The sequence below is a fragment of the Pseudophryne corroboree genome, chromosome 4 (genome assembly GCF_028390025.1).
Source record: "Pseudophryne corroboree isolate aPseCor3 chromosome 4, aPseCor3.hap2, whole genome shotgun sequence".
NCBI classification, from domain to species: domain Eukaryota; kingdom Metazoa; phylum Chordata; class Amphibia; order Anura; family Myobatrachidae; genus Pseudophryne; species Pseudophryne corroboree.
Window position 1 is genome coordinate 899,936,190 of NC_086447.1, and position 27,011 is coordinate 899,963,200.

General features: G+C 49.5%; 1 protein-coding gene across 1 annotated transcript in view; it reads left to right on the top strand.

Moving 5' to 3' along the window:
- The first annotated feature begins 15,931 nt into the window (after window positions 1-15,931).
- The window catches only part of FOSL2 (FOS like 2, AP-1 transcription factor subunit), a 31,736-nt gene continuing 20,656 nt past the window's right edge, over window positions 15,932-27,011 (top strand). The window contains exon 1 of the mRNA XM_063918905.1: window positions 15,932-17,132. Coding sequence (XP_063774975.1) covers window positions 17,022-17,132 — 111 coding nt within the window. The 5' untranslated portion in view covers window positions 15,932-17,021. The remainder of the gene's footprint in view (window positions 17,133-27,011) is intronic.

Below are 27,011 nucleotides of genomic sequence, written 5' to 3' on the forward strand. Positions count from 1 at the left end.
TGCGTGACATCACACGCAGCCACTGCAACCCGGGACGTGGCCAGTAGCTCCCTGTGCTGAGGGTATACTGCAAAAGCTGGGACTCTCCCCTTTTGGTGGACACTGGCAGCTTGTCTCTACTATGCCCAGAACCAGAGATATCAGCCTTCCAGCAGCTGCTCCCTGCTCCAGTTCCACATGCCTAATATACAGTTTTATATTTTCGATGGTGGATTGCTCTGGCTCCTGATCTCTGATCCCCAAGTCCTCAGTACTTGCTGAAAGGTGGGACTCTCTAGTTTTGTTTTTTTATCCCATTAAAGCTAAGAAATCTATTTCCAGGAACTTGAGATATCTGCAGTCTAGCAAGCTGCCCTCCCACCGAAAAATGATAAATATTAAGCCCACTCCACTATCCACCCCTCCCCTACGTATTAAACACACCCTACCACTCTGGAAGTCATGTACCAGGGCTTCTTCATTCAGCCCAATGCTCCCTCTACAGTTTAGCCCCATCTGTGAAGTAAAGGAGTAATTTGCATAAATTACTGCTCCAGGTCCTACATGCTGAGCGGGAGATATAACACCCCCTACCGCCCGCGGGACATCAAAGCTGCCGCTGATAGCACCCCCACCCCTAAAGCAGGAGGATGGGTAGGGGGCCCAGTGCATTGCTGTGCCCAGGGTTCTACACTGCTGTTAAGACGGCCTTGGCCCCTACCACTGCATTCCCCCGGTGTGCCCTTCATGCCCCAGGCCAACACTGTTTGACCCTGTCGACCTTTCCTACTGTCTACCTATTCTATGTCAACCTTTTGACCCTGTCGACCTAACACATGTCTACCATTAGTGGTAGACCTACTGACTGTACACCTTTTTGGTGTAGATCTAATAATCCACACCCGCGACTGCATGGTAGAGAAATCAGCAGGAGAATGGCTCCGTCACAACTGTCCCGGCTATCTGCATGGTAGAGACATCACCAGGAAAATGGCTCCGTCACCACTGTCCCAGCTATCTGCATGGTAGAGAAATCACCAGGAAAATGGCTCCGTCACCACTGTCACAGCTATCTGCATGGTAGAGAAATCACCAGGAAAATGGTTCCGTCACCACTGTCCCGGCTATCTGCAGATGCATGGTAGAGAAATCACCAGGAAAATGGCTCCATCACCACTGTCCCGGCTATCTGCACGTGCATGGTAGAGAAATCACCAGGAAAATGGCTCCGTCACCACTGTCCCAGCTATCTGCATGCGCACGGTAGAGAAATCACCAGGAAAATGGCTCCATCACCACTGTCCCGGCTATTTGCACGTGCATGGTAGAGACATCACCAGGAAAATGGCTCCATCACCACTGTCCCAGCTATCTGCATGCGCACGGTAGACAAATCACCAGGAAAATGGCTCCGTCACCACTGTCACAGCTATCTGCATGCGCACGGTAGAGAAATCACCAGGAAAATGGCTCCGTCACCACTGTCACAGCTATCTGCATGGTAGAGAAATCACCAGGAAAATGGCTCCGTCACCACTGTCCCGGCTATCTGCAGATGCATGGTAGAGAAATCACCAGGAAAATGGCTCCATCACCACTGTCCCGGCTATCTGCACGTGCATGGTAGAGAAATCACCAGGAAAATGGCTCCGTTACCACTGTCCCGGCGATCTGCACGTGCATGGTAGAGAAATCACCAGGAAAATGGCTCCGTCACCACTGTCACAGCTATCTGCATGGTAGAGAAATCACCGGGAAAATGGCTCAGTCACCACTGTCCCGGCTATTTGCACGTGCATGGTAGAGACATCACCAGGAAAATGGCTCCGTCACCACTGTCCCAGCTATCTGCATGCACACGGTAGATAAATCACCAGGAAAATGGCTCCGTCGCCACTGTCACAGCTATCTGCATGGTAGAGAAATCACCAGGAAATGGCTCAGTCACCACTGTCCCGGCTATCTGCACATGCATGGTAGAGAAATCACCAGGAAAATGGCTCCGTCACCACTGTCCCGGCTATCTGCATGCGCACGGTAGAGAAATCACCAGGAAAATGGCTCCGTCACCACTGTCACAGCTATCTGCATGGTAGAGAAATCACCGGGAAAATGGCTCCGTCACCACTGTCCCGGCTATCTGCACATGCATGGTAGAGAAATCACCAGGAAAATGGCTCCGTTACCACTGTCCCGGCGATCTGTACGTGCATTGTAGAGAAATCACCAGGAAAATGGCTCCGTCACCACTGTCACAGCTATCTGCATGGTAGAGAAATCACCGGGAAAATGGCTCCGTCACCACTGTCCCGGCTATCTGCACATGCATGGTAGAGAAATCACCAGGAAAATGGCTCCGGCACCACTGTCCCGGCTATCTGCATGGTAGAGAAATCACCAGGAAAATGGCTCAATCACCACTGTCCCGGCTATTTGCACGTGCATGGTAGAGACATCACCAGGAAAATGGCTCCGTCACCACTGTCCCAGCTATCTGCATGCGCACGGTAGAGAAATCACCAGGAAAATGGGTCCGTCACCACTCTCACAGCTATCTGCATGGTAGAGAAATCACCGGGAAAATGGCTCCGTCACCACTGTCCCGGCTATCTGCACATGCATGGTAGAGAAATCACCAGGAAAATGGCTCCGTCACCACTGTCCCGGCTATCTGCACGTGCATGGTAGAGAAATCACCAGGAAAATGGCTCCGTTACCACTGTCCCGGCGATCTGCACGTGCGTGGTAGAGAAATCACAAGGAAAATGGCTCCGTCACCACTGTCATGGGGGAAAATGGCTCCGTCACCACTGTCCCGGCTATCTGCACATGCATGGTAGAGAAATCACCAGGAAAATGGCTCCGTCACCACTGTCCCAGCTATCTGCACGAGCATGGTAGAGAAATCACCAGGAAAATGGCTCCGTTACCACTGTCCCGGCGATCTGCACGTGCATGGTAGAGAAATCACCAGGAAAATGGCTCCGTCACCACTGTCCCTGCTATCTGCACGTGCATGGTAGAGAAATCACCAGGAAAACGGCTCCGTCACCACTGTCACAGCTATCTGCATGCGCACGGTAGAGAAATCACCAGGAAAATGGCTCAGTCACCACTGTCCCGGCTATCTGCACGTGCATGGTAGAGACATCACCAGGAAAATGGCTCCGTCACCACTGTCACAGCTATCTGCATGCGCACGGTAGAGAAATCACCAGGAAAATGGCTCCGTTACCACTGTCCCGGCGATCTGCACGTGCATGGTAGAGAAATCACCAGGAAAATGGCTCCGTCACCACTGTCACAGCTAATCTGCATGGTAGAGAAATCACCGGGAAAATGGCTCCATCACCACTGTCCCGGCTATCTGCACGTGCATGGTAGAGAAATCACCAGGAAAATGGCTCCGTCACCACTGTCCCGGCTCTCTGCACGTGCATGGTAGAGAAATCACCAGGAAAATGGCTCCGTCACCACTGTCCCAGCTATCTGCACGTGCATGGTAGAGAAATCACCAGCAAAATGGCTCCGTTACCACTGTCCCGGCGATCTGCACGTGCATGGTAGAGAAATCACCAGCAAAATGGCTCCGTTACCACTGTCCCGGCGATCTGCGCGTGCATGGTAGAGAAATCACCAGGAAAATGGCTCCGTCACCACTGTCACGGCCATCTGCACGTGCATGGTAGAGAAATCACCAGGAAAATGGCTCCGTCACCACTGTCACAGCTAATCTGCATGGTAGAGAAATCACCGGGAAAATGGCTCCGTCACCACTGTCACAGCTAATCTGCATGGTAGAGAAAACACCGGGAAAATGGCTCCGTCAACACTGTCTCGGCTATCTGCACGCGCATGGTAGAGAAGCCACCAGGAAAATGGCTCCGTCACCACTGTGCCGGCTATCTGCACGTGCATAGTAGAGAAATCACCAGGAAAATGGCTCCGTCACCACTGTCCCGGCGATCTGCACGTGCATGGTAGAGACATCACCAGGAAAATGGCTCCGTCACCACTGTCACAGCTATCTGCATGCGCACGGTAGAGAAATCACCAGGAAAATGGCTCCGTTACCACTGTCCCGGCGATCTGCACGTGCATGGTAGAGAAATCACCAGGAAAATGGCTCCGTCACCACTGTCACAGCTAATCTGCATGGTAGAGAAATCACCAGGAAAATGGCTCCGTCACCACTGTCCCGGCTATCTGCACGTGCATGGTAGAGAAATCACCAGGAAAATGGCTCCGTCACCACTGTCCCAGCTATCTGCATGCGCACGGTAGAGAAATCACCAGGAAAATGGCTCCGTCACCACTCTCACAGCTATCTGCATGGTAGAGAAATCACCAGGAAAATGGCTCCGTCACCACTGTCCCGGCTATCTGCACATGCATGGTAGAGAAATCACCAGGAAAATGGCTCCGTCACCACTGTCCCAGCTATCTGCATGCGCACGGTAGAGAAATCACCAGGAAAATGGCTCCATCACCACTGTCCCGGCTATCTGCATGCGCACGGTAGAGAAATCACCAGGAAAATGGCTCCGTCACCACTGTCACAGCTATCTGCATGCGCACGGTAGAGAAATCACCAGGAAAATGGCTCCGTCACCACTGTCACAGCTATCTGCATGGTAGAGAAATCACCAGGAAAATGGCTCCGTCACCACTGTCCCGGCTATCTGCAGATGCATGGTAGAGAAATCACCAGGAAAATGGCTCCATCACCACTGTCCCGGCTATCTGCACGTGCATGGTAGAGAAATCACCAGGAAAATGGCTCCGTTACCACTGTCCCGGCGATCTGCACGTGCATGGTAGAGAAATCACCAGGAAAATGGCTCCGTCACCACTGTCACAGCTATCTGCATGGTAGAGAAATCACCGGGAAAATGGCTCAGTCACCACTGTCCCGGCTATCTGCACATGCATGGTAGAGAAATCACCAGGAAAATGGCTCCGTCACCACTGTCCCGGCTATCTGCATGGTAGAGAAATCACCAGGAAATGGCTCAGTCACCACTGTCCCGGCTATCTGCACATGCATGGTAGAGAAATCACCAGGAAAATGGCTCCGTCACCACTGTCCCGGCTATCTGCATGCGCACGGTAGAGAAATCACCAGGAAAATGGCTCCGTCACCACTGTCACAGCTATCTGCATGGTAGAGAAATCACCAGGAAAATGGCTCCGTCGCCACTGTCACAGCTATCTGCATGGTAGAGAAATCACCAGGAAATGGCTCAGTCACCACTGTCCCGGCTATCTGCACATGCACGGTAGAGAAATCACCAGGAAAATGGCTCCGTCACCACTGTCCCGGCTATCTGCATGCGCACGGTAGAGAAATCACCAGGAAAATGGCTCCGTCACCACTGTCACAGCTATCTGCATGGTAGAGAAATCACCGGGAAAATGGCTCCGTCACCACTGTCCCGGCTATCTGCACATGCATGGTAGAGAAATCACCAGGAAAATGGCTCCGTTACCACTGTCCCGGCGATCTGTACGTGCATTGTAGAGAAATCACCAGGAAAATGGCTCCGTCACCACTGTCACAGCTATCTGCATGGTAGAGAAATCACCGGGAAAATGGCTCCGTCACCACTGTCCCGGCTATCTGCACATGCATGGTAGAGAAATCACCAGGAAAATGGCTCCGGCACCACTGTCCCGGCTATCTGCATGGTAGAGAAATCACCAGGAAAATGGCTCAATCACCACTGTCCCGGCTATTTGCACGTGCATGGTAGAGACATCACCAGGAAAATGGCTCCGTCACCACTGTCCCAGCTATCTGCATGCGCACGGTAGAGAAATCACCAGGAAAATGGCTCCGTCACCACTCTCACAGCTATCTGCATGGTAGAGAAATCACCGGGAAAATGGCTCCGTCACCACTGTCCCGGCTATCTGCACATGCATGGTAGAGAAATCACCAGGAAAATGGCTCCGTCACCACTGTCCCGGCTATCTGCACGTGCATGGTAGAGAAATCACCAGGAAAATGGCTCCGTTACCACTGTCCCGGCGATCTGCACGTGCATGGTAGAGACATCACAAGGAAAATGGCTCAGTCACCACTGTCATGGGGGAAAATGGCTCCGTCACCACTGTCCCGGCTATCTGCACATGCATGGTAGAGAAATCACCGGGAAAATGGCTCCGTCACCACTGTCCCTGCTATCTGCACGTGCATGGTAGAGAAATCACCAGGAAAACGGCTCCGTCACCACTGTCCCGGCTATCTGCACGTGCATGGTAGAGACATCATTAGGAAAATGGCTCCGTCACCACTGTTACAGCTATCTGCATGCGCACGGTAGAGAAATCACCAGGAAAATGGCTCAGTCACCACTGTCCCGGCTATCTGCACGTGCATGGTAGAGAAATCACCAGGAAAATGGCTCCGTTACCACTGTCCCGGCGATCTGCACGTGCATGGTAGAGAAATCACCAGGAAAATGGCTCCGTCACCACTGTCACAGCTAATCTGCATGGTAGAGAAATCACCGGGAAAATGGCTCCGTCACCACTGTCCCGGCTATCTGCTAGTGCATGGTAGAGAAATCACCAGGAAAATGGCTCCGTCACCACTGTCCCGGCTCTCTGCACATGCATGGTAGAGAAATCACCAGGAAAATGGCTCCGTTACCACTGTCCCGGCGATCTGCACGTGCATGGTAGAGAAATCACCAGGAAAATGGCTCCGTCACCACTGTCACAGCTAATCTGCATGGTAGAGAAATCACCGGGAAAATGGCTCCGTCACCACTGTCACAGCTAATCTGCATGGTAGAGAAATCACCGGGAAAATGGCTCCGTCACCACTGTCTCGGCTATCTGCACGCGCATGGTAGAGAAGCCACCAGGAAAATGGCTCCGTCACCACTGTGCCGGCTATCTGCACGTGCATAGTAGAGAAATCACCAGGAAAATGGCTCCGTCACCACTGTCCCGGCTATCTGCACATGCATGGTAGAGAAATCACCAGGAAAATGGCTCCGTCACCACTGTCCCGGCTATCTGCACGAGCATGGTAGAGAAATCACCAGGAAAATGGCTCCGTTACCACTGTCCCGGCGATCTGCACGTGCATGGTAGAGAAATCACCGGGAAAATGGCTCCGTCACCACTGTCCCTGCTATCTGCACGTGCATGGTAGAGAAATCACCAGGAAAACGGCTCCGTCACCACTGTCCCGGCTATCTGCACGTGCATGGTAGAGACATCACCAGGAAAATGGCTCCGTCACCACTGTCACAGCTATCTGCATGCGCACGGTAGAGAAATCACCAGGAAAATGGCTCCGTTACCACTGTCCCGGCGATCTGCACGTGCATGGTAGAGAAATCACCAGGAAAATGGCTCCGTCACCACTGTCACAGCTAATCTGCATGGTAGAGAAATCACCAGGAAAATGGCTCCGTCACCACTGTCCCGGCTATCTGCACATGCATGGTAGAGAAATCACCAGGAAAATGGCTCCGTCACCACTGTCCCGGCGATCTGCACGTGCATGGTAGAGAAATCACCAGGAAAATGGCTCCGTCACCACTGTCACAGCTAATCTGCATGGTAGAGAAATCACCAGGAAAATGGCTCCGTTACCACTGTCACGGCCATCTGCACGTGCATGGTAGAGAAATCACCAGGAAAATGGCTCCGTCACCACAGTCACGGCCATCTGCACGCGCATGGTAGAGAAACCACCAGGAAAATGGCTCCGTCACCACTGTGTCGGCTATCTGCACGTGCTTAGTAGAGAAATCACCAGGAAAATGGCTCCGTCACCACTGTCCCGGCTATCTGCACGTGCATGGTAGAGAAATCACCAGGAAAATGGCTCCGTCACCACTGTCACGGCCATCTGCACGTGCATATTATTGGGCAGTACTGCTACTGCTGGCATATCAGTGGGCAGTACTGCTGCTACTGCTGGCATTTTATCGGGCATCATTGCTACTGGTGGCTTATTGTTGGGTATTACTGTGGACGGCTACCTGCTGACATTAGCTGTATTGTAATCACCAGTAGAGAGTATTCCTATTATTGTACAGGGTTTCTTGGAGCACCAGAGTGGTTAGTAGTGCTGGGTGGCTGTATTCAGGGGCCTTTTAAGAGAGGAGGAGGCCCATATTTAGTCTCCTCTGTTCGGGCCCCCTCCTCTCTGCCGGCAGCGCTGAGAGTCTGAGCACTAGAGGGCTCAGACCCTACTGCGTATGCGCAGAACTCCATGAAAATGGCGCTGCGCCCATTTTCACTGTGTTTTTACAGCGCTGCGGATGTCGGCGCTGGACTCCGGAGGGGTGAGCATTTTAAAAATGGGTGCAGCGTGTGCGGTGGGGGCCCCCTCTGGACTTAAGGGCCTGTGTGCACCTCACACACTGCATCCATTCTAGAAATGCCAGTGGCTATATTACAGGGTGATTCTATTCCACATAACCAAATCCATATACGCTGATATTTTCTTTACCTTCCCTCCGGTAGATTCTTGAAGGCAGATCCAGGAGGCTTAGTGATACAACTTGTGTCATCGTAGCCCCACCCCCTGCCATACCATGATACTACTGACTCGTCCTTCTTGCGGGTTACCCACCATTGCTGGGGGGCATCAGTGCCTTGTAAGCTAATTAGTGATCATGTAGGCAGTGACACAGAGAAATGTGCCAATATCATCGGGTAACAGAGAAAAAGCTACGTCGATAATGACGGCAGATTCAGGAACATTTGCTGAAAAAAAAAAGCCATATAGAATCTTGTACATAACTGTATATACCAGCGGTCAGGGCCGTAACTAGGGGGAGCTACACAGAATGCAGGCCGCACTTCCAGGTCTGACTGGCCCCTCTATGCGTGACATCATGATGTCATGCGCAAAAGGGGGCGGGGCAGCCATATTAAAGGCTTGTTACGATTTTAGCAGAGGTTCTCAATCGGGCATACTAGTATTCTCAAGGGTACCTAAAACGTTTCCTGCAATGGTGGGGTGGGGCAGGACATCCAGGTGATCATTAGAATCAGAGGGGCCCATTTATATTTGCAAAATCCAGGTATTGGGATAAATGTATGAAGTAGTGATAAGAGTGGGGAAGTGAGCCAGTGGAGAAGTTGCCTATGGCAACCAATCAGCATTGAAGTAACATTTATCATTTGCATACTATAAAACTATGCAGAGCAGCTGATTGGTTGCCATGGGCAACTTCTCCACTCTTATCACTGCTTCATAAATTTACCCCGCTGAGGGCATTTATCACATGGGTAAATCAGGAGACATCACTGATAGCGGATTCCTCCGTCCATGCCGGCCCCTCAATGTGCGTATGCATAAACTCAGGTCACCCGTGCGCATAAAACTGCTGGGTCTTGCAGGTACAACAGGCATGGTCACGCGTCACAGGGGCATGACTAGCCACTGGGCAGGGTCGGATTAAGATGTGTGGGGGCCCCTGGGCATCAAATATGTGTGGGCCCCTAACAATTTACATTTGTATAAAGACTGGGGAACTGTACTTCATCTCTCAGTCTTGCAGCACTTCCTCATCATCAGTCCGTTGTAGCCCCGCCCAATAACCGAATCAGAGGAGCATGTGCTGGGCTCCACCAATCCGGGCTTAGCGCATGCTCTTCTGACCGCACTTACTCATCATCACCATAGCAGCAGCAGTGAGTGTGTTCTGCTGCTGCTGCATGGTATCCCCACCAGGGCGATGAGCTCCGCGGCAGTTGCTGTATATAAACAGGTGAGCCACCGAGGGAAAACGCAGCGCAGGTAGCAAAATGCTTCTCTGCTGCCTATTAGTTCTGCTGACTGTGTGGGGGCCCTGGGACGACCGCCCTTGTTGCCCCTCCTGTAATCCATCTCTGCCGCTGGGCGCTGTGACTCACTTGGTGGTGCAGCTAATGGTATCGGCAGTAAGGTGTTATAGCATTCCCGGATGTATTGCAGCGTTATTACACCGGTATGCAGATGCGTCGGAAAGGGGGGAGGGGGGCAGCTCCCCCCCCCTCCCCAAACATGAGAGGCCTCGGCTGATGTACAGGAGGAGCAATGTGCGGTTAGTTGAAAGACCGCAGATCACAAACTCCGTGCAGTGCAGGGACCAAGCAACGCTCCCCCCACCCCCGGCTCCCAGCAGAGCAGTGCCGAGATTCACACCTATTTAGGGGGTGTGGCCTAATGGCGAGGAGTGCCCGCCTCCATAGGAGACCTGTGTGGCTGTGTTGTGAAATCAGGTAGTGTCTCTTCCGCTCTGCAGAATTATTACGCAGATATGTACCTGATAAGTGGCAGGATGTATTGCAGCGTTATTACTCCGGTATGTACCTGATAAGTGGTGGGATGTATTGCAGCGTTATTACTCCGGTATGTAGCCGGTAAGTGGCGGGATGTATTGCAGCGTTATTACTCCGGTATGTACCTGATAAGAGGCGGCATGTATTGCAGAGTTATTACTCCGGTATGTACCCGATAAGTGGCGGGATGTATTGCAGCGTTATTACGCCAGTATGTACCTGATAAGTGGCGGGATGTATTGCAGCGTTATTACTCCGGTATGTAGCCGGTAAGTGGCGGGATGTATTGCAGCGTTATTACTCCGGTATGTACCTGATAAGAGGCGGCATGTATTGCAGAGTTATTACTCCGGTATGTACCCGATAAGTGGCGGGATGTATTGCAGCGTTATTACTCCGGTATGTACCCAGTAAGTGGCGGGATGTATTGCAGCGTTATTACTCCGGTATGTACCCGATAAGTGGCGGGATGTATTGCAGCGTTATTACTCCGGTATGTACCTGATAAGTGGCAGGATGTATTGCAGCATTATTACGCCAGTATGTACCCGATAAGTGGCGGGATGTATTGCAGAGTTATTACTCCGGTATGTACCCGATAAGTGGCGGGATGTATTGCAGAGTTATTACTCCGGTATGTACCCGATAAATGGCGGGATGTATTGCAGAGTTATTACTCCGGTATGTACCCGATAAGTGGCGGGACGTATTGCAGCATTATTACTCCGGTATGTACCCGATAAGTGGCGGGATGTATTGCAGCATTATTACTCCGGTATGTACCCGATAAGTGGCAGGATGTATTGCAGCGTTATTACTCTGGTATGTACCCGGTAAGTGGCGGGAGGTATTGCAGCGTTATTACTCCGATATGTACCCGATAAGTGGCGGGATGTATTGCAGCGTTATTACTCCGATATGTACCCAATAAGCGGCAGGATGTATTGCAGAGTTATTACTCCGGTACTAAATGTAACAAATATAACAAAATTTGCAAAAAGGAAATAAGAGTAGCTAAAGTAGAAACTGAAAACTAGTAGCAAAGGAAAGCAAAGCGAATCCCAAAAAATTCTTTAAATACATTAATAGCAAGAGATTAAAGAAGGAGAGTATAGGCCCTTTAAAAGACACGTTGGGAGTCTTAAGCAAAAATGATAATGACATAGCGGACACACTAAATGAGTTTTTTTCAACAGTATTCACTAGAGAGGACCCAATTCAGGTACTGACACACAATCTCAATAATGAGAATATCCCACTGATAGGTACTTATTTAAGCGAGGAAGTAGTCTGTGACCGATTAAAACATTTAAAGATTAATAAATTACCAGGGCCCAATGGTATTCACCCAAGGGTTTTAATGGAGCTTCACTCTGAACTGGCAAAACCGCTATCTTTGATCTTTAAGGATTCAGTTTTATCAGGTATGGTTCCCAAAGACTGGCGTATAGCGGAAGTAGTGCCTATATTCAAAAAGGGAAGTAAAGCTGAACCAGGTAATTATAGACCAGTTAGTCTTACATCTATAGTGGGGAAAGTATTGGAAGGTATTCTAAGAGATAGTATTCAGAAGTTCCTTGAAGTCAATAAGGTCATTAAAAGGAATCAACATGGGTTTATGAAGGACAGATCCTGTCAAACCAACTTACTTGGCTTTTATGAAACAGTAAGCGCAAACCTAGATCAGGGTAAAGACGTGGATGTAATCTTTTTAGACTTTGCCAAAGCGTTCGATACTGTGCCACACATGAGACTTATCTACAAGCTACAAGAATCAGGGCTAGGAAGCACAATATGCACTTGGGTCAAAAACTGGTTAGATAATAGGGAGCAGCGCGTTGTGGTTAATGGATCTTTTTCAACTTGGACTGAAGTGCTAAGTGGTGTGCTGCAAGGCTCAGTATTAGGACCGCTATTGTTCAATATTTTCATTAACGACCTAACAGAAGGTCTAGAGAGCATGGTGTCAATTTTTGCAGATGATATCAAATTGTGTAAGGCTATAAATACAGAGGAGGATGCGGAGTCTCTTCAAAACGACTTAGTTAAATTAGAAGCATGGGCAGCCAAATGGAGAATGCGCTTCAACACAGACAAGTGTAAGGTAATGCACTGTGGTAACAAGAACAAAAATTACACCTAAAAGAAGGCTAATAAGATATTAGCATGCATAAAACGGGGTATTGATGCTAGGGACGAGAGTATTATACTCTCGTTATATAAATCACTAGTGAGGCCACACCTTGAATACTGTGTACAATTCTGGGCACCGTACTATAAAAAGGATATCCTGGAGCTAGAAAAGGTTCAGAGGAGGGCGACCAAACTAATTAAGGGCATGGAGACGATGGAATACAAGGAAAGGCTTGAAAGACTAGGCATGTTTACATTGGAAAAGCGGAGACTAAGAGGGGATATGATCAACATCTACAAATATATAAGGGGACAATACACAGAACTTGCGCGGGACCTGTTTTTGGTTAGATCAACACAGAGGACTCGTGGACACTCGCTCAGGTTAGAGGAGAGGAGATTCCGCACAATACGGCGTAAAGGCTTTTTCACGGTAAGGACAATACGTGTTTGGAATTCCATGCCCGAGGGAGTTGTAATGGCGGAATCTGTCAACACCTTTAAGTATGGGTTAGATAAATTCATAATGGATAAGGATATCCAGGGGTATGGTGCATAGTCATGCATTATAGTTACTATAAATAGGGATAAAATGCAACGGCTGACAGCAGCATCAGTCAGAAATTTTAGTCAAATCATCATGCATAGGAGACCACAAATAGGTTAAACTCGATGGACAATTGTCTTTTTTCAACCTCAGATACTATGTTACTATGTTACTATGTACCTGACAAGTGGCCGGCTGTATTGCAGCGTTATTACTCCAGTATGTACCCGATAACTGGCGGGATGTATTGCAGCATTATTATTCAGATATGTACCCGATAAGTGGCGGGATGTATTGCAGCGTTATTACTCCGGTATGTACCCAATAAGCGGCGGGATGTATTGCAGCGTTATTACTCCGGTATGTACCTGACAAGTGGCCGGCTGTATTGCAGCGTTATTACTCCAGTATGTACCCGATAACTGGCAGGATGTATTGCAGCATTATTATTCAGATATGTACCCGATAAGTGTCGGGATGTATTGCAGAGTTATTACTCCGGTATGTACCCAGTAAGTGGCGGGATGTATTGCAGCGTTATTACACCGGTATGTACCCGATAAGTGGCGGGATGTATTGCAGCGTTATTACTCCGGTATGTACCCAGTAAGTGGCGGGATGTATTGCAGCGTTATTACTCCAGTATGTACCCGATAAGTGGCGGGATGTATTGCAGCATTATTACTCCGGTATGTACCCGATAAGTGGCGGGATGTAATGCAGCGTTATTACTCCGGTATGTACCCGATAAGTGGCGGGATGTATTGCAGAGTTATTACTCCGGTATGTACCCGATAAGTGGCGGGATGTATTGCAGCGTTATTACTCCAGTATGTACCCGATAAGTGGCGGGATGTATTGCAGCGTTATTACTCCGGTATGTACCCGATAAGTGGCGGGATGTATTGCAGAGTTATTACTCTGGTATGTACCCGATAAGTGGCGGGATGTATTGCAGCGTTATTACTCCGGTATGTACCCGATAAGTGGCGGGATGTATTGCAGAGTTATTACTCCGGTATGTACCCGATAAGTGGCGGGATGTATTGCAGCGTTATTACTCCAGTATGTACCCGATAAGTGGCGGGATGTATTGCAGCGTTATTACTCCGGTATGTACCCGATAAGTGGCGGGATGTATTGCAGAGTTATTACTCCGGTATGTACCCGATAAGTGGCGGGATGTATTGCAGCGTTATTACTCCGGTATATACACAGTAAGTGGCAGGATGTATTGCAGCGTTATTACTCCGGTATGTACCCGATAAGTGGCGGGATGTATTGAAGCGTTATTACTCCGGTATGTACCCGATAAGTGGCGGGATGTATTGCAGCGTTATTACTCCAGTATGTAACCAGTAAGTGGCAGGATGTATTGCAGAGTTATTACTCCGGTATGTACCCGATAAGTGGCGGGATGTATTGCAGCGTTATTACTCCGATATGTACCCGATAAGTGGCGGGATGTATTGCAGCGTTATTACTCCGATATGTACCCGGTAAGTGGCGGGATGTATTGCAGCGTTATTACTCAGATATGTACCCGATAAGTGGCGGGATGTATTGCAGCGTTATTACTCCGATATGTACCCGATAAGTGGCGGGATGTATTGCAGCGTTATTACTCCGATATGTACCCAATAAGCGGCGGGATGTATTGCAGCGTTATTACTCCGGTATGTACCTGACAAGTGGCCGGCTGTATTGCAGCGTTATTACTCCAGTATGTACCCGATAACTGTCGGGATGTATTGCAGCGTTATTACTCCGGTATGTACCTGACAAGTGGACGGCTGTATTGCAGCGTTATTACTCCAGTATGTACCCGATAACTGTCGGGATGTATTGCAGCGTTATTACTCCAGTATGTACCCGATAACTGTCGGGATGTATTGCAGCATTATTATTCAAATATGTACCCGATAAGTGTTGGGATGTATTGCAGCGTTATTACTCCGGTATGTACCCAATAAGTGGCGGGATGTATTGCAGCGTTATTACTCCGGCATGTACCTGACAAGTGGCCGGCTGTATTGCAGCGTTATTACTCCAGTATGTACCCGATAACTGGCGGGATGTATTGCAGCATTATTATTCAGATATGTACCCGATAAGTGGCAGTATGTATTGCAGCGTTATTACTCCGGTATGTACCCAATAACTGGCGGGATGTATTGCAGCATTATTATTCAGATATGTACCTGATAAGTGTCGGGATGTATTGCAGCGTTATTACTCCGGTATGTACCCAGTAAGTGGCGGGATGTATTGCAGCATTATTATTCAGATATGTACCTGATAAGTGTCGGGATGTATTGCAGCGTTATTACTCCGGTATGTACCCAGTAAGTGGCGGGATGTATTGCAGCATTATTATTCAGATATGTACCTGATAAGTGGCGGGATGTATTGCAGCGTTATTACTCCGGTATGTACCCAGTAAGTGGCGGGATGTATTGCAGCATTATTATTCAGATATGTACCTGATAAGTGTCGGGATGTATTGCAGCGTTATTACGCCAGTATGTACCCGATAAGTGGAGGGATGCAATGAATAGCACATACCATCCAGGGAGAGCAGTGTTTTAGCAATTTGTAACCCATGAATCACAGCTGGACCTTGATACCAAAATGTATAAGTCTATTCCCTGTATCAGAAAGCAAGAAAAGTAATGAAGAACCAGTGTTTAGTGTATGTATTATATGTTAATATCCGTATAAAGACATCTCTGTGTGATATATATATATATATATATATACATACACACACGCATACACAGCACTGTAGCCATATTACTGTCGCCTTCACTTGGCTGCCCACGGTCCCGGCCACATGCAGGCAGCACATGCGAGGTAGGGAATCCCTGCCCGCTGACGTCACGAGAACCAAGGAAACCCGCCTACGTCACTACACGCAAATGCCCATATTTGGCAACATGCGTCAATGGACGAGCCGAAGCCCCGCAGAGGGGCCCCCGCCGCCCAGGGGCCCAGGGGAGAGCGTGCAGAGCATCCCCCAGAGCGGAGCCGGGGTAGCGGCGCAGGACGGGGCAGAGCGGGAGAGCGCGGCCGGGGACTGTGCTGTGGGCGGCGGTGCAGTCAGGCGGAACCTCCCATCTGGCAGTGTGGGGGGGGAGGAGGGAGTGACGTCAGCCTGAGAGTGCTGGAGCTGGATGCAGGATCAGAGCGATACCATTCCCCTGACTCACCCGCAGCGCAGCAGAGAGAGCCCGGAGTAGCAGAGGGAGAGCCTGAGTCACCCGGCGGCAGCAGCAGCAGCAGCACAGTGACCCCCTGCACTCCTGTCACCCAGTGACACCCACAGGAGAGACCCCTCCACTGCTCAGGGGTCCCGGAGAGAGTCCCTGCTGGAAACATTGTATCACCCACAGGAGAGACCTCACTGCTCAGGGGTCCCGGACAGAGTCCCTGCTGGAAACATTGTATAACCCGCAGGAGAGACCTCACTGCTCAGGGGTCCCGGACAGAGTCCCTGCTGGAAACAGACCCCTCCACTGCTCAGGGGTCCCGGACAGAGTCCCTGCTGGAAACATTGTATAACCCACAGGAGAGACCTCACTGCTCAGGGGTCCCAGACAGAGTCCCTGCTGGAAACAGACCCCTCCACTGCTCAGGGGTCCCGGACAGAGTCCCTACTGGTAACATTGTATCACCCACAGGAGAGAACCCTCCACTGCTCAGGGGTCCCGGACAGAGTCCCTGCTGGTAACATTGTGATACCCACAGAAGAGACCTCACTGCTCGGGGGTTCTGGACAGAGTCCCTGCTGGTAGCATTGTATCACCCACAGGAGAGACCTCACTGCTCAGGGGTCCTGGAGAGAGTCCCTGCTGGAAACATTGTGACACCCACAGGAGAGACCTCACTGCTCAGGGGTCCCGGACAGAGTCCCTGCTGGTAACATTGTGATACCCACAGAAGAGACCTCACTGCTCAGGGGTCCTGGAGAGAGTCCCTGCTGGAAACATTGTGACACCCACAGGAGAGACCTCACTGCTCAGGGGTCCCGGACAGAGTCCTGCCTGTGCTGCTCACTCCTCGGATCATGTACCAGGACTTTCCAGGGAGTTTCGACAGCTCCTCCCGTGGTAGCAGCAGCTCTCCGGCTCAGCCAGAGGGATATCCCGGCAGCTCCTTACCTACCTCCATCCACCAGGTGAGGGTCTGACACAGGCACCTAGGGACCATAAAGTCTCCTGTCAATGCACTTATCCTGTATGTGGTGTGGAGTGACCACTCAGAGTATAGGTGACCTATTGTGTATGTGGAGTGGAGTGTCCACTCAGAGTATAGGTGACTGGTATGTGGTGTGGGGTGACCAGTCAGAGTACAAGTGACCTATCCTGTATGTGGTGTGGAGTGTCCACTCAGAGTATAGGTGACCTGTCCTGCATATGGCGTGGAGATGACTGGTCAGGTGTGCAGCACGCATGTGGCGTGGAGATGACTGGTCAGGTGTGCAGCACGCATGTGGCGTGGAGATGACTGGTCAGGTGTGCAGCACGCATGTGGCATGGAGATGACTGGTCAGCTGTGCTGTATTCATGTGGCGTGGAGATGACTGGTCAGCTGTGCTGTATTCATGTGGCGTGGAGATGACCTGTCAGGTGTGCGGCAGGCATGTGGCGTGCAGATGACCGGTCAGGGGTGTGGAGATGACCGGTCAGCTGTACTGTATTCATGTGGCGTGGAGATGACCTGTCAGCTGTGCTGTATTCATGTGGCGTGGAGATGACTGGTCAGCTGTGCTGTATTCATGTGGCGTGGAGATGACCTGTCAGCTGTGCTGTATTCATGTGGCGTGGAGATGACTGGTCAGCTGTGCTGTATTCATGTGGCGTGGAGATGACCTGTCAGGTGTGCGGCAGGCATGTGGCATGCAGATGACCGGTCAGGGGTGTGGAGATGACCGGTCAGCTGTACTGTATTCATGTGGCGTGGAGATGACCGGTCAGGTGTGCGGCACGGATGTGGTGTGGAGATGACCGGTCAGGTGTGCGGCACGCATGTGGCCAGGCAGAGATGGCCTGTCTTGAATGCAGTAAGGCAGCAGATAGATGGGATGAGGTTCCCTCAGTGTAGAGGTGACCAACCATACTTGTGTTATGGGGTTAATGTCAGCCCAATAACTGCCCATTCCTGTCCTATCTATGGTGTCAGTACCGGATTAGCCAGACCCATCTCTGACTGTGCTCCCCTCCTGGGGGGGATAGAGAGCCCCTTCCATTGAACCGGCGCTCACACTTCGTTTGAATTTGGTTCTTGCCCTGTTGGTTCTCATTGGGTCCTAGCTCAGGCGGTTATGCAGATGTGCCGTGTGTCATTGGCTGCAGTGGGGGCTCTGTGTTCACCGAGCTGCGATCTACATATGATTCACCAGCACAAATGTGTCCTATACACCGGAGCACATGGCGCATTAACCCTTCCTGCAGCAGAAGCATGCAACAGACAATCTCCGGTACCCTGCACCGCCGGGGGAACTCATTCAGCTTACACCAAATATTACAATCTTCTAGGTGACTTGCAATGTACTTACACCTCCTCACAAGGGCCATTGTTCCTGAGTACATTGTACTGATGTTTGGGAGAGATATATGATGTGAGTGGGCGATTTCGCCGTCTTACACCCTAATGAGTAGGCTCACCCATACTCCTAAGCAGCTGGGATGTTTTTCGGGTGACTTTGCCCCGTGGCTAAGTGTTTGCAGCTGGCCTCTGAGGCACTGGGTACTGTTACACTGGCGCTGGATGCCAATGTCTCTGCATACTCACTCTGTTGTCTTGTGTTAGCGCAGTGTGTTACCGACAGCAACTGAGAAGTTTCTGTGTGTGTCTTTTGTTTATAACGGGTGTCAGGACGACCGGCGTAGATTGAAAGCTGTTGTCATGCGGTATTCTGGTTCCTTAACCGCATAGCTCGGAGCGTGGAGGGGACTCTGTCGATGTTTCTTGGCCGCAAGCTCTGCCGGTTAGAGATCTACCGCTGTAATGACTGTGCTACGCGGTGGTCTGGCATAACACCAGTCATTTAGGTATATGAAGGGGGTTACTGGGGGGTGGGGGACCATTTCCTCCTCACACTGTGGCTTCCAGTTCTTTCATTCCCCCCCCCTCCCCCTTCTCTGCACTTTGTTTTATTGATTATTGGTGCTTAATCGTACACTTAAATTCTTTCTGCCCCACCCAGTGCAGGGAGAGCTGATATTAATGGAGGAGGGAACGCTAGAACGACCTGGCGGTGATTTGTTACCTGTATGACAACAGCAAAACACAAGGGGGTAAATTTACTAAGATGGGAGTTGTATTTAAGATGGGATGTTACCCATAGCAACCAATCAGATTCTACTTCTCATTTATCTAGCACCTTCTAGAAGATAATACCTGTAATCTGATTGGTTGCTATGGGCAACATCCCATCTTAAATACAACTCCCATCTTACTAAATTTACCCCAGGGAAGGGGAACGTGTTCCTAAATTGTGTCTCTGCATCTTTTTCTGCAACATCCCTGATAAAAATATATTGTTTAGAACTCCACACACGTTGAGTTCCATATGCCATCCACTGAGAGACACTTTTCCTTCGCTGTGTCCCTGTAATATCAGGATAAGGGAGTGCTGGTGAATGAAGGCCTCAGGCCCACCATAATCCCACTTCCGCTGCTCTATCTACAGAAGTTACAGCCAGAAATAAAATAGCACATATTTGCCCTTATTTATCAATGAGTGATAAATTTCACTGTGAGTGATAAATTGCACCAGCCAATCCGCTCCTGACTGTCCTATTTCAAACACAGTCTGTAACATGGCACATAGGAGCTGATTGGTTGGTGCAATTTATCACTCCTTGATAAATAAGGGCAAATTGTGCCAACTGCATGGGCACAGATAATGCGTCTGCTGAATGCAGGGCGTAACTGACATGAATGAGAAGTACTGAGTGGCACAGGCCGCCCCAGGCTGCGCATGGTGTCACAGAACAGCCTATAGTGGCGGAGATAATAAATTGGCAGGATATAGTTGTGCCCGCCTGGGACAGATCATTTTGGTACATCAGGCGGGCTGAACTTGGCGATGGAAATGGAAGACCTCCACCCCCATTGTACACCCTGGAAATACAGAAATGTTGCTGCAGATAAGTGACCCAATGATTACTGAAATGAAGGAACGAAGGAGCATTGACTGGCCGGCAACATGCTGCCTGTCACGCAAACCAAATTAATTGGCACCCTTCTGTATACACGTGCAGAACAGCAGTCCTCTGCTGACCTCTGCTGGCCGCAGACAGGCATTCCTCCAGGAACCTGAAGGACAGGATACAGTCGTTAGGTCGATACAGCTTAGGTCGACCACTGAAGATCGACATGGTCAAAAGGTTGACATGAGTTTTTCACATTTTTTTCGTTTTTTGGCTTTTTCCATACATGACGATCCACGTGGACTACGATTGGAACGTTAACCTGTGCCGAGTGAAGCGAGCCATATGAGGGGACACGGTGCACTAATTTGGGTTCCCCGTCACTTTACGGAGAAAACGACACTAAAAACAGTCCAAAAACTCATGTTGACCTTTTCACCTGTCGACCTAGTGCATGTCAGCCTTCAGTGGTCGACCTAATGACTGTCGACCTAAGTTGAGTCGACCCAGCGACCCATACCCTGAAGGACAGGCGGCTTGTACAGCATAATATAACTGTTGATCTGTCCATGGTATGAAAATGGCCCAGATTTATCAAGCCTTGGAAAGTGATAAATAGCACGGTGATAAAGTACCAGCCAATCAGCTCCTAACTGTCATTTTTCAAACACCGCCTGTGCCAAGGAAGCTGATTGGTTGGCCTGTAGTCTGACGCAAGCAGATTTGAATTCCGGTCTAATAACTGTCATTTCTATCAGTGTATGACGGGGGTGCCATACTCAGTATCTGTACATTCGTGGAACATTGGTGGCGGTGTAGTGAAGTAGCCATAGGATTTGGGGTTGAACGCTTTGGATAAAATATGACTGATTATCAGTAAGTCGGGGGTTATTTTAATAATATTTAAAAGTAGTCACCAGCGTCGTAGCTACCAATGCCCCAGCATATGATGGCATGCTGTCACAGAAGGGGGGCAGGAGCATGTTTGGTGCCTCTCCAGGCAGCAAGGTGCCCTTCCAGGATCCAACAAGCCAGAGACAGGTGCCACTCGGGCAGCAAGAGTACCACCCCCTCAAACTTGGCCGCAGGATTGGATGGCATACCCCTAGCAATGGCCATTTAAGTTGCATGCATAAAAAATGCATTTGTTTTCTTGTACTAGAACCAACCACTTTTTTTTGTTGCATTTGTCACCCAAGCCTAAAGACACATACTGCCAGATTTAAACTAGATTTATCAATCTGGCCTGAGGGAGATTTATGTATAGCTAGAATCTGGTTTGTATGTGCAAACTCTCTTTTGAAGGTTTGATATGTGTCCCATCGCTTTGTTGACAGTGGACATCTGTAAGTGGTTGCTATTGGAGGTTGGTTCTTTTTCTATCGAGCATCACTCACTACATATTCCTGACTCTGAACACGTGTCACAGACGTCTGCCACAGAGATGTTTCCACAGTGGTCCATACATGTTACAGGGAGCTTGAAGGGAAAGATCAGAGCTGACGTGCTTTGCAGTTAGAGCTTTTTGTCCTTGATTAGAAATATTTTGCTTAATTGTCCGCCTTCTGTTTCTTCTATCAGCAAACAACGGCATCGAGGACGGTCTTAGTAGGTAGGGGTAGTCCCCTTATAAACGTCTCCTACTCCAAGTCTGGCTTGTTGAATAGTCCTCTGAGCAGGAGCTTGTAAGGAATCCAGGCTCCTGAAGTGGACATGATCCTGCCACGCTAATGGTTCCTTGTACCGCGGTGCATCCCCAGGCCGAATAACTATTTAACTGGCTATTTTTCCCCACAAACCGCCCATAAATTATGTTTATTTAATTATGTTTTTGTTTTTTTTAAATTTCTTAGTAAAGTTGAAAAAGTATTTTTAATAATATATTTAAATATAATTATCTATCTATCTATCTATCTATCTATCTATCTATCTATCTATCTATCTATCTATCTATCTATCTATCTATCTATCTATCTATCACCCCCCCTCCCAAATCGCCCGTATGCCTCCGTGTCAGTAGGCCCCTATTATAAAATAACTTCCCACCCTCCATTGGCAATGGTGTCGATTCACCATAGGGTTTTAACAGCATCTGCTTCAGATGACCCACCTGCTTACAGTGGGGTGGTCTTCAGTTTGCCGGCGGCCGGGCTTCCGACGACCAGCATACCGGCGCCGGGATCCCGACCGCCGGCATACCGACAGCTTTTCTCAGCAGCGAGCCCGCAAAGGGGCTCATTTGTGCTCGCCCAGCTGTCGGTAAGCCGGCGGTCGGGATTCCGGCGCCAGTATGCTGGCCGTCGGGAGCCCGACCGCCGGCATAACATACTACACCCTTACAGTGCACCCGTAACCCGGGTCGGTAGAGTTGGGTTATTTTCGAGGGACCCCTTTCCGCTGAGCCGCGACCAGGGTTTACCCAGCAATAACCCTGCTTATTGCGGCAGTGAAAAAGGGGTATAAATTACATCTATGTTTAATGAGCATGCTGTAGCGTTAACTCCGCTACTCGCAAAGCGTCCCTGGAAATGATATTACACGTTTGGCAACTATGTATCTGAGACGCAGTCGCTGGCAGATGTGAGATTATTGTGGGAAAAGTATAAAATGTAACCTAGAGAATGGCCTGTCCGTCCCTGGACGGGGAGAAACTTATCCAAGCCTTGCAGAGAGACTGTTCTAGATAACAGCAGCTGATTGGTTACTTTGCACAACTTCTCCGCTTTTTCTCTCTCCAAGGCTTGATGCATTCCCCCCTGTGTGTTTTATACATGTGTGCTTGGCTACATATTGTTATGTTCCATTATAGACTTGGGGTCGCTGGGTAAGCACATGCGTGTATGCACATGGGAGGAATTGTACATGTTAGTGACTGGTTTGTGGCGAGAGGTAGCAGAGTGTGTACATATGTGTACTGTGTATGTGTGTGTCTGGTTGTGTTGTTACGACATAGTAGTGATTTAGCAGTGTGTGTACCTGTATGTATGTGTTGCATGGTATGTGTGTGTGTGTGTGTGTTGTGTGGACATAGCTATGCATTGGGCTGAGTTATGTAAAAAGAATGCGTAGTTCTCTGTGTGAGAGATGTATCAATCCTTGGAGAGAGAGAAAGTACCAACCAATCAGCTTCTCTCATGTATCAGGCAGTGTTTGAAAAATGACAGTAGCTGATTGGTTGGTACTTTATGTCTCTCCAAGGCTTTATTCATCTCCCCCCCCCCCCGTTATCACTTAGTACTGTAGGCGTACAATGGGCTTCCGTTGATCCAGGCTCTTATCGCCATACCTTGGTCTCCGGGGTCACGTGCCGACCTTTATTTCAGCAGTGTCTGAGTATGATTAGTATTTCCTGTTTGTTCTGAATGATTGCCCAACCTTGCCTGAGGCTGCAGTCCCACTAACCTCTGCGGTCTGCCGACATCTCCTTTCTTCTCTTTCTGTCCACACATGGCACTGCTTCATCAGCTGGAAATCTATTATATATATATATATATATATATATATATATATATATATATATAATATATATATTTAACATGACAGTATAATAGTCTGCGCATCTATTATGGGTGCAAGGTGTGCGGTGCACACATGCCCCTTGGCGCAGGGGGGGCCCGCACCGTATACCCTGCACCCATTTCTTGAATACTTGCTCCTCTGGAGTCCTGTGTCGGCTGCAGTGTTGCACAAGTCACTGGGAAAATGGTGCGGTGGCTATTTTCCAAGCGTTGTGTAGTAGGAAAATCATAGGGATAATGCCCACCACGCCATTTACCCAGAGACCTGCGCACTAGTCTCTGGTACAGTCTCCTGGTGACTCTAGAGCTCAGAGTCTACTGAGCCTCCGGCTAGAGATAAGGGAGCCCTGGCAGAGACTGTACACAGGCCATGTGCTCTCTTAATGCACCTCTGTCACACACATATACATAAATAATGCACCTCTGTCACACACATATACATAAATAATGCACCTCTGTCACACACATATACATAAATAATGCACCTCTGTCACACACATATACAGAAATAATACACCTCTGTCACACACATATACAGAAATAATACACCTCTGTCACACACATATACATAAATAATGCACCTCTGTCACACACATATACAGAAATAATGCCCCTCTGTCACACACATATACAGAAATAATACACCTCTGTCACACACATATACAGAAATAATACACCTCTGTCACACACATATACATAAATAATGCACCTCTGTCACACACATATACAGAAATAATGCACCTCTGTCACACACATATACAGAAATAATGCACCTCTGTCACACACATATACAGAAATAATGCCCTCTGTCACACACATATACATAAATAATGTACCTCTGTCACACACATATACATAAATAATGTACCAGGTTACAATTTTCTCATTTTTGTAATTTTGTATTTTATTTTTTATTACAAGAAACTGCTCGGATGGTCAGGGTTACTCTGGGGAGGGGGGTGATGGAGGGTGGTGGCTTTAGGTTTAGGCAGCGGGAACACAGGGTTAGGTTTAGGCACCTCCGGGGGAGGGGGGTGGTGGCTAGGGTTAGGGGGTTGAGGAGAGAAGACTCCTTACTCACCCCTGTCGGCTTCTTCAAAATTGGGATCCCGGCATCAGTATTTCGAGAACAGGGATCCCATGCGCCGGGATCTCATACTGATCCCGTAACAGGATCTGTAATTAGAGCATCTAGGTAAGTGAGACCCAGTGGCGGAACTAGCGAGCGGTGGGCCCAGGTGCGACAAAATGCTTTGGGCCCCCCTACCCTCATCCCATCCAAGTCCACCCCCTCACCCCTGGAGAGGATCTGGTGAGGGGGACCTGCTCAGGGCCAGAGAAATGGATACCTAGCAACAGTGCCGTAACTAGACATTTTAGCACTGGGTGCAAGAAACGGCATCGGAGCCCCACCCCTGCATGCAAAACAGGGGCAGTGTGTGCCATAGGCGCGCGCAAAAATACATAGTCGCGTGGCTTCGTGGGGAAGGGGTGTGGCCACAAAATAATACCAATTCATAAACGGCGCACAGTAGTCTCCATTATTCAAATTACGCCGCACAGTAGCACCACTACACCAGGTAGAGACCCTTTTACACCTTACGGCGGACAGATTCCTCTTTTTACACATTACAGCAGACAGCGTCCCCTTTTTACACGTAACGGCAGACAGCGTTCCCCTTTTTACATGTAACGGCAGACAGCGTGCCCTCTTTACACATAACGGCAGACAGCGTCCCCTTTTTACACATAACGGCAGACAGCGTCCCCTTTTTACACATAACGGCAGACAGCGTGCCCTTGTTACACATAGCGGCAGACAGCGTACACTTTTTACACATAACGGCAGACAGCGTGCCCTTGTTAAACATAGCGGCAGACAGCGTACCCTTTTTACACATAACGGGAGACAGCGTGCCCTTGTTACACATAGCGGCAGACAGCGTGCCCTTGTTACACATTACGGCAGACAGCGTGCCCTTGTTACACATTACGGCAGACAGCGTGCCCTTGTTACACATTACGGCAGACAGCGTGCCCTTGTTACACATTGCGGCAGACAGCGTGCCCTTGTTACACATAGCGGCAGACAGCGTGCCCTTGTTACACATAGCGGCAGACAGCGTGCCCTTGTTACACATAGCGGCAGACAGCGTGCCCTTGTTACACATAGCGGCAGACAGCGTGCCCTTGTTACACATAGCGGCAGACAGCGTGCCCTTGTTACACATAGCGGCAGACAGCGTGCCCTTGTTACACATAGCGGCAGACAGCGTGCCCTTGTTACACATAGCGGCAGACAGCGTGCCCTTTTTACACATAACGGCAGACAGCGTCCTCTTTTTACACATTACGGCAGACAGCGTGCCCTTGTTACACATTACGGCAGACAGCGTGCCCTTGTTACACATTACGGCAGACAGCGTGCCCTTGTTACACATTACGGCAGACAGCATCCCCCTTTTTACACATTGCGGCAGGCAGATTCCCCCTTTTTACACATTGCGGCAGGCAGATTCCCCCTTTTTACACATTACGGCAGGCAGATTCCCCCTTTTTACACATTGCGCAGATTCCCTCTTTTTACACATTGCGGCAGGCAGATTCCCCCTTTTTACACATTACGGCAGGCAGATTCCCCCTTTTTACACATTGCGCAGATTCCCTCTTTTTACACATTGCGGCAGGCAGATTCCCCCTTTTTACACATTGCGGCAGGCAGATTCCCCCTTTTTACACATTGCGGCAGGCAGATTCCCCCTTTTTACACATTGCGGCAGGCAGATTCCCTCTTTTTACACATTGCGGCAGGCAGATTTCCCCTTTTTACACATTACGGCAGGCAGATTCCCTCTTTTTACACATTGCGGCAGGCAGATTCCCCCTTTTTACACATTGCGGCAGGCAGATTCCCTCTTTTTACACATTGCGGCAGGCAGATTTCCCCTTTTTACACATTGCGGCAGGCAGATTTCCCCTTTTTACACATTGCGGCAGGCAGATTCCCCCTTTTTACACATTGCGGCAGGCAGATTTCCCCTTTTTACACATTGCGGCAAAGATTCCCCCTTTTTACACATTGCGGCAGACAGTCCCCCTTTTTGTAGATGGTAGGAAAGAAAGAAAGAAAGAGAGAAAGAAAGAATTATACTTACCCTCTCCGCTGGCTCAGGCTCCTCGGTGCAGCTTCTGGTCACGATTCCCGGGCAGGAGAGAAGAAGGAGGAGGGAGGTGGAGGAGGAAGCCGCAGCAGCGCTGTGTTATTGGTGGAGGCGCTGCTGCTGCTACCCCTCTGCTTCACTATAGGCTGTTCTCGGAAGACAGCCTATAGTGAAGCAGAGGGCCAGCAGCAGCAGCGCCTCAACCAGTAACAAAGCGCTG